The 8,731-nt window shown below is 43.9% G+C and overlaps 1 protein-coding gene across 1 annotated transcript; it reads left to right on the top strand.

The window, feature by feature from the left end:
• Positions 1-1,319: 1,319 nt before the first annotated feature.
• On the top strand, positions 1,320-8,103 carry LOC103917240 (oxidized low-density lipoprotein receptor 1-like). The gene is made up of 6 exons (XM_009324354.1): positions 1,320-1,410; positions 4,260-4,358; positions 4,688-4,837; positions 6,487-6,638; positions 7,557-7,675; positions 7,941-8,103. Exons 1-6 carry the CDS (start codon positions 1,320-1,322, stop codon positions 8,101-8,103), a joined length of 774 nt encoding a protein of 257 aa, XP_009322629.1.
• Positions 8,104-8,731: the final 628 nt, after the last annotated feature.

The raw sequence follows: 8,731 nt of genomic DNA, 5'->3' as shown, positions 1-8,731 counted from the left end.
ATGTATTGTTCTACATGTGTCTGCCCAGTTGCTGGAATTGAAGTCACTGTGCTCAATTTTTCTGCTGTAACATGAAAGTCTGGGAATACCTTCTGCCCTGTACCCAGAGAGCTTTGATCTCCAGAGCCTGGATTGGCAGAGGCTGGGAAGGCCCCTGGTGAGATGTGGTGCTGGGGGGTAGTATTCTCTGCTCCCTGGTACTCATCCTTGTTCGCGACTTAACAGCTGGTGACACCAGCAGTTCTTGGACTGGGCCTGGTAGAGCCATATGAAATAAAACTGAAAGTTCAGGTCTCATTCCTGTCATTTTGCCAGCAGACCTAGAAATACCAGGAAACGTAGGACCAGTTAAGTTTCTCCATCTTATTCCTGGTGCTCAAACTTTGAGAGAGCACGGTGCAGGCACTCAAGCTGACAGGTGACCCCTCCTTGCACCCCTAGTGCAATGGCATGCTGCTGCGCTCTGTTAATCACTTTTGCTAAAAGGCAGGGATTATCACCTGTGACTTTGCCTTGACTGCTTCTAGGCCAGAGCTAGTCCAGGAGCACAGCATCATACTCTGGTACGTGAATTTTCTACCCAGACTCCCCATTAGTTCAGCAGATTTCTTCAGCTCATTCATTTTTACAGTGCAGACATACTTGGAACGGCAGCTTGCAAACCTGGATTCATTTCTTTGTGTCCTAGGAATGGGCAATGGCTGTGACAAGTCTATGTGCTGCTCCATCAGGACAAGCATGATGTGTTTACAAGCAATAAGCAAAGGGGATCAGAATGTTTCTCAATTCATTTTACCTTCAGTCTTCCTGTGCCACTTGAGAGATCAAGGAGTCCTTCTGGCTGAATTTACTGAATATTAATCACTGTATAATAAAGCCAGGAAACAAACCTCCCTGATGCTGGAAAACTTCAAGGAATTGTTTAGACTTAATCCAAAATTAATGACATTTCCTCTTCACTTCTCCCCTTCCTTCTTTTTCTTGCTACAGAAAAGCATGTACACCCAAATTGGGTAACTCTATGCATCTGTTCCAGGAACTGAGAACTGACAGATTTCTGTTGCAATGCCCCATTGCATTTTTGCACACACAGGAGAGTTAAATACTATTCTGGGACTCTGCTGTACGTAAACAACCCCCAGCGTCGCTGCGTCATGAAATCCTTCAGTATGAGGCAAAAAAACCCTTCTGACTTTCACATGAATCACTCTGTTAGCTGCCAACAAAGTGCCCGTTCCTTTGATCCCAGACAGAACCTTATCCCTGTTTCTCCTGTGGGAGCAACCAAACGTCTGAATTCTCCTGTAACCTTGCCAGAAATGACAAGTGAAGAAGTGACATACGCAAACCTGAAGTTCATGACACTGGAAAAATCCCAGGACCAGGAGCTCCAGACTACCAGAGCGAAAGGTAGTGGTGGTGTTGGGGGGCAGTTCTTTCCAAGGCAAACTCCTTGGGAGAACATTTTTTATGTGACACTCAGAGGAGGATGTCATCTGCATATTGTATCTTGGCTTCTGGAAGCCCTTTGGATTCAAATCTTCTAAGAAATTGGAGGGACAGAAAAAGAGCAGGAGATTTAAAAAATTGGAAGGTTGGAGAATGTGGAAAAACTGTTTTAGATTTGAGAGGAGAGATATCATTAAGGTTGTGGGATGCAGTTAAGTAAAAATAAACACGTTCCAGTTAGACATTAAGTGTCAGGTCCTGGAAGTTAGTGAAGCAATCTGCCTAAGGGACTTTGCAAAAGTCTCAGCTTTACTCATCTAAATCTGACTAACTGAATGAAGTAAATGCTAGGGAAAAAAAACACCTTCTCTCAAGGGAAGAGATGGACAAATACCTTTTTGTACTTAAAAATCATAAAAATTGCGCTACATAGCTTCATAGAGGAAGGGAGGAATGTGACTGATCCCAAATCTATATTCTTTATGCTATGCATTACTGCTTTAGGATCACTCTGTATGAAAGGTAGTAGCAAAGCAAAGAGATGTTATAGAATCATTGACTCATACAATAGTTTGGGTGGGAAGGGACCTCTAAAGGTCATCTAGTCCAACCCCCCTGCCATGGGCAGGGACACCTTCAACTAGATCAGGTTGCTCAGAGCCCTGTCCAACTTGACCTTGAATGTTTCCAGGGATGGGACATCCACCACCTCTCTGGGCAACCTGTGCCAGTGTTTCACCACCCTCAGCGTAAAATATTTCTTCCTTTTATCTAGTCTATATCTCCCCCCTTTAGTTTAAAGCCATTCCCCCTTGTCCTGTCGCAACAGGCCCTGCTGAAAAGTTTGCTGCCATCTTTTTTATAAGCCCTCTTTAAGTACTGATAGGCTGCAATAAGGTCTCCCCGAAGCCTTCTCCTCTCCAGGCTGAACAAGCCCAACTCTCTCAGCCTTTCCTCATAGGAGAGGTGTTCCAGCCCCCTGATCATTTTCGTGGCCCTCTTCTGAACAACAGGTCCGTGTCTTATGCTGAGGGCTTCAGAGCTGGATGCAGTACTCCAGGTGGGGTCTCACCAGAGCAGAGTAGAGGGGCAGAATCACCTCCCTTGACCTGCTGGCCATGCTGCTTTTGATGCAGCCCAGGATACGATTGGCCTTCTGGGCTGCAAGCGCACATCGCTGGCTCATGTCCAGCTTTCCATCCACCAGTACCCCCAAGTCCTTCTCGGCAGGGCTGCTCTCAATCCTTTCATCCCCCAGCCTGTATTGATACCGGGGGTTGCCCCGACCCAGGTGCAGGACCTTGCACTTGGCCTTGTCATGAGGTTCACACAGGCCCACTTTTTGAGCTTGTCCAGGTCCCTCTGGATGGCATCCCGTCCCTCTGGCATGTTGACCACACCACTCAGCTTGGTGTCACCTGCAAACTTGCTGAGGGTGCACTCGATCCCACTGTCTATGTCATTGATGAAGATATTAAACCGTACCGGTCCCAATACAGGCCCCTGTGGGATGCCACTTGTCACCAATCTCCATCTGGACATTGAGCTGTTGACCACTACCCTCTGGATGTGACCATCTAACCAATTCTTCACACACCGGACAGTCAAATCCATACCTCTCCAGTTTAGAGAGAAGGATGTTGTGGGGGACTGTGTCAAAGGCCTTACAGAGGTCCAGATAGATGACATCTGTAGCCCTTCCCGTGTCCACTGATGTAGTCACTCCACCACAGAAGGCCACTAGGTTAGTCAGGCAGGACTTGCCCTTGGTGAAGCCATGCTGGTTGTCTTGAATCACGTCCCTGTCCTCCATGTGCCTTAGCATAGCATGCTGTTCCAGCATGACTAAATGTTGGAACATGAATTTGATAAATTTTATAATAATCTAGTAGACTAAAGAGCTCTTTCTGAAGGAATTTTCTCTTATTGGCTAGCCAGTGATCATCTCATTCTCACTTTTTGAGGGGCCCTTGAGTTTTATACTTGGAGGCTGAAGCTGAACTCCCAGTAGTCTAGTAGGGTTCTTCTCAACTGTTTGGTTAAAGGGTTAGGGAACACAGGGAATAAAAGGCAGGAATACCACAGGTTGATATGCCAGTTATTTCTGTTGGTGACTTCAACATAATATTAGTATTCCCACTGAAATTTCGTACTGGAGTCTAGTAAGAGAACACAAAAGTCATAAATTGGAAGCAATCCTTTCCTCTGTGTTTTGGGACTGTGTAAATTCACACAGGTGTTTGCATTTGCCCACATTGCAAGAATGGGTGTGTGCATTTCCATGTGTGAAACTGTTTCTGTGCAACTGCAGGTACATGATCTTGTTCACATCTGTATGCCCTAATTTCAGATTATTTTGCAGGGGCCTGGCTTTCACTGGTGACTGTTGCTGAGGTTATTTTCTGAAAAGGTGAATTCATTCCCAGTTTGGCAGGTTAGGCTACCCCAATACCTGGCTGCATATGAAAATTTCAGCCATGTTGTAAGCACAAATACTTCCTTGATGTTCTTTCCCCACATGTGAAATTCTGTGCTGTTCAGCTTTATTTGTCCAATTTGTTTTCTCTTAAAAGCTCCTGGCTAAGCTAGTCTCCATGGTTTGCTTACTTCCTAGCCCCCAACTCCTAAGGAGGGCTGGCCACGGCCAAACGATGGGACAATTTTCGTAATGTAATACCACATACTGCTCTGAAACTCAGCAATTCACTGGGCAGACTACTGGGCATGTTGTCTCGTGCAATGTAGGAGCTGCAGCTACAAAGATGAGAGGTTCCTGTTCTTGCTGCTTTCCTTCTTTTTGTCTATCCCAGATTCCCCCAGTCCATCTTCCTGTTGGCGACTGGCTACAGTGGCACTTGGGGTCTTCTGCCTAAGTTCAGTGGCAGCTGCAGGAGTCTTGGCTGCCAGATGTAAGTATGGTCACAGAAGGCGTGCTCAGAGTTCAGTATGAACAACTAAAAGTCTAGGAAATTAGTTAAGGAAAAGGATTAGCCTAGGGTATTAATGATGCAAAAAAGTGTCCCTTGCTGGAAGAGTTTACCCACTCAAGAGGTCTCCCAGTCTTTGAAATCGGGATGTATTACATCTTGCTCATAGGTGGGCATGAACTGTATGTAGGTCAAGTATATTCAGTGATGGGGAGGTTCGTTTGTCTTTGGTAAGTTTATTCAGGTTGCACTGAGCAGTTTAGCTGTAATATTAATGGAACAATTTCATTCTTGTTTTGCTGTGATTCAAGTCATCCTGGTCTGCCACCTTCTGCGTGAAAGGGATGAAAACTTCACCCTGCAAAAGGCAATTATGGAAAGCCTCAACCAGCAGCTGGAGCTCCTCCAGGCTCAGAATTTGAACTTGACAGAGACTGTAAAGCAACTTGCCACCTCCAGAGGTACATAGTGGTGGGAAGATGATAGTTCTGTCGCATTATGGTAGCCACAAATTGATTTTTTTTTCTATCAACCATATTGGAAGGAAAAAATCAAAATCTCTAAAATTGCCCTGAACTAGTTAATTTAAAAACAAATTTCAACTGAGTCAATCAAAAGGCTGCATTTCCATTTTGGTCATTTTTTAAGTATCAGTCTTTCTGGAGTACGTTTATTGAATTTTTGTAATAGAGCTGGTTTATACCCTAAAACAAATATTTTAATTCAGAAAATACCATGATGAGGCACTTTTAAAAAAAAAAAAGTTTCTAATAGGTAAATTCATTGATGCTACTATTCCTTCTTTCACAATCAGTTTCAGTGAATTATAGTAAAAAATTTTTGATGGAAAATTCCTACTGGCTTTAACTGTCTGGAATGCTTTGACTCCTCAAGACAGCTTCATTCTGTTATGCAGTCATAGATGCAGAAGTGTAAATACTGCTGCTCTGTAACAAATGGGATTGTAATCACTGGCTTTAACAGTTTACAGACTATATGCTGAGGGTATTCTTGTGCAAAATAATGGTGTGAAACTTTAATGATGGGTGAGCTGAATATGCTAGATTATCATATAGCAGAGGGAAGAGAATCATAACAAATTCACATCTTGTGAGAGAGTGGCAAGGTTATTATCTATGTAAATGTCTGCATTTGAATTGAGCACAAACCATAAGCTACTTGTAAGAGTCAAGGGCACTGTGCTGTGCTATCTATTGCCATCCAGCATCAAGTCCTGGCATTCCCAGCTGGCACAGGTTTGTTACGATACACAATCGTCCTGTGAACTGTGGAGCAACAAACATGATTCACTCTATATTTGGGACCCAGTTCTCAGAGATCTCCGAAATATTTTGTCTGGCAGGTCTTTTTGCTGCTTGCAATTATTTGAGTTTCCAACTAGAAATGGAGCTCCCCAAATGGTGCAAGAGTGAAAGAAAAATCCAACATTTTGAGTTCTTTCTGGCTTCAGTGTTACTCAGGGTCCCAAGAGGCAGCTAACAGAACAATGTGGCAGAAAAAGTCAAAGTGCAGCTGTCAGAAAGGTCTTTCTTTAATGGGCTCATTATCTTTCACTTTGGCTGGCCATCACTATCTGATGCCTGCATGCTGAATCCATAGCAAGCATGAAATGCTACCAGAGAAGTTTAAGTATTAATTGCATTGTAAAGCATATAGCAGGGAAGAGCTGGCCCTGGTGTTGTTAACAAGAAGTTAAAAGTAAGTTTGCATGAATAGAGATGTACCCATATGACTGGAAGTCTAGGTTTTCTTTTACGTCCACCTAGATCCATGTCTCTGTGAACATGGCTCAACCTTCCAAAATTTCTTCTATTTTCTACTAGCACCCTCCAGGTTTGCTGGTCAGATTTAAAAAATCTTTATTATTTGTTTTTCTGATTTTCATTTAGAAATGTTTTTCTGGTCTTCTGGCAACTGGTTTATTAAGTCTCCAATGATGACATGAATTTAGCTGCAGAATGAAGGAGGAATTGTTGCTCCTCTGTGACAGGGAGGCTGTGCACTGCTCTGGTGATCCTGCAGGGATCCACTAGACCACTAAAGACTGCCATCACTGACAAACCTGATCAGGTGTTCTTTTGTTTTCAAGGACGTAAATGTATTCCTTGTCCTGAGAAGTGGCTACAATATGGGGAGAACTGCTACCACTTTTCAAAAGAATGGAAAACTTGGCAAGAAAGCAAGGCTAAATGCTCTGTTCTGGAGTCCAGACTTCTTAAGATAGAGAGTAAGGAAGAGCTGGTAAAGATTATTTTTTTCTCTCTTTCTAATTATACACTCTGCATTTTACTGTGTCCTGAACAGCCATGCCATCCTTCCACTGGTGCAGTATGTTATGGCATGCGTGTGCTGGACCAAGTGGAACCATGCCCCTTTGGAGCCCCTCTACCTGTACTGTGGCTGCACCCTCCCTGGTGCATCTCTACTGACTTCAAGGGAGTTAAATGAGACACACCAGCTTGAGTCTACATCTAGATCCTCATCCCACCTCAGGGCAAATATAACTGAGCTAGTACTGGTTGGCAAATCTTTTGTTGTCTTGCTGGAGCAAGATACTTAGCAAACATCAGAAGCCTGGCCTTCAGCTTCTTGCTGTCCACAACTCGCCGGCGTAGCCTGCTCCCCGGCCTCTTCTCCCACATGAACAGAAGAGGATTTGTATCTTTTTCTGACTCCTAAGCTGTAGATGAAGCAGCAGATAGAGCACCGCCAGAACTGCTCTTCGCTGTGAAGGAATTTCTATCCAGACCTTTAATGGCAATGGGATTATGTCTTGAACTCTGTGGTTTCATTGTCTGTATTTAGAATTTCCTGTGTACAATGATAGCAAATGATGCAAAGGCCTTTTCCTGCCTGACTTATGCAAACAGGGTGTTGGAAGGAAGTCATTATCCTATACCCGTTACCCAGCTAATGTGCAGGCTTCGGTTATCTCAACTGCCCTTTTAGCTGAGAGCTATTGAAAGCTATCCCTTATCTCCAAAACAGCACTGGCTGCCAGGAGTAGGAGGCACTGCCCAGATTCACTTGCGAAACAAAGTCTGTTACGCACAGGTGTGAGCAGCTCGCTTTCATTTGCCTCTCTCCTTTTCCAAATCGTAGGCTGTTATGACTGAAGCAGGGATGTGATTCACAGGCTTTGCATTTATTTCCATACAGGACTTCACAAGGCAATCGGCACAGTCTTACGGTTCTTACTCTTTCTGGATTGGGCTGTTTCACAACGGAACTGAGGGGCCCTGGCTGTGGGAGGATGGATCAACTTTCTCCCCTGATCTGTAAGTCGCTGCACAGATAGGAGCAGACCACGTCCAGGCGTATTGGTTATGAGCCAGAAGCAGCAACCTTTAACCACCACTCAGTAATTGCCTGCTTGCCAGCAGACAGGTTACCCATCACTCACTCATTTATCAACCTAGGCAAGCCCACATCAGAGAGCTTGTATGCTATTGTGGGTCAAATGGGTAGCAGCAATCGGGAATTATTGTATCAGCCTGTGACTTTTTCCATGGGATGATGAATAACTCTGCTATTTTTTCACAGGTTTCAGATCTCACGAGCCAGCTCAAGTTCTCTCCTAGATTGTGTGAGGCTTCAAGGTGCAAATATAGACACTGCATGGTGTGGCCAGTACAGTTTTTACATTTGTGAGAAAGTGGTGGATCCTGCGGTGGTCGAGCAACTGGGCTACTCGGACAGGCACTAGTGTGCAGAGCTCTGCAGAGAGCCCCATCCTGGGATATGCCATTGTGGGGGCGAGTTCTGTCCCAGGGTTTGTGATAGGGAAAACAAGTCTGAGCTCAGGTTAATGTAACATCAGGGATAATCTAAGCTTAACTTTCCCTCTGGTGATGCACATTGGCCAGACTACTTCTTGGGCTTTTTCTTCAACAACTTCATTCCCTCTTTCTTCTTTCAGCCCTTGCATTCTTGTGTAACCACTTCTATCCACTTCTTATGAATTCCTTTCTAAATGAAACAAAATTAAGTATATGATTCCAGAACTCTATTTTAAAGATTCATACCTATCTCCCAGAAAGAGGAATCAATGACCGTTTGTAAGAGCAACACATCATGTTTTCAAAATCCTTCCATCGGGTATTCACAGATATGAGCTCCCAATTTACAATAAATTTCCAAATATTTGATATATTTTCACTCCCCACCTACTGATAACTAGAAAGTGCAACAGAATCAGAGCCTGTATTAAAAGACAAATAAAAATATTTATAGTTCTCCTGGTTAAAGAGAAAAGCTTTCAAATGGGATTGTATGCCCTATGGGCTCAAAAAACAGAAGGCAAATACAGAACACATCCTTATTGAGGAAAGTCA

This window comes from Pygoscelis adeliae, unplaced genomic scaffold (assembly GCF_000699105.1).
Source record: "Pygoscelis adeliae isolate BGI_AS28 unplaced genomic scaffold, ASM69910v1 Scaffold65, whole genome shotgun sequence".
NCBI classification, from domain to species: domain Eukaryota; kingdom Metazoa; phylum Chordata; class Aves; order Sphenisciformes; family Spheniscidae; genus Pygoscelis; species Pygoscelis adeliae.
The sequence above is the reverse complement of the archived record's forward strand: the minus strand, read 5'-3'. Positions and strand labels throughout refer to the sequence as shown.

Coding starts and splice junctions, on each gene's coding strand:
- LOC103917240 (XM_009324354.1), top strand. CDS start 1,320: ATGACAAGTGAAGAAGTGACATACGCAAACCTGAAGTTCATGACACTG. Junction 1,411..4,259: donor CCAGACTACCAGAGCGAAAG/GTAGTGGTGGTG, acceptor TGTCTATCCCAG/ATTCCCCCAGTCCATCTTCC. Junction 7,676..7,940: donor TCAACTTTCTCCCCTGATCT/GTAAGTCGCTGC, acceptor ATTTTTTCACAG/GTTTCAGATCTCACGAGCCA.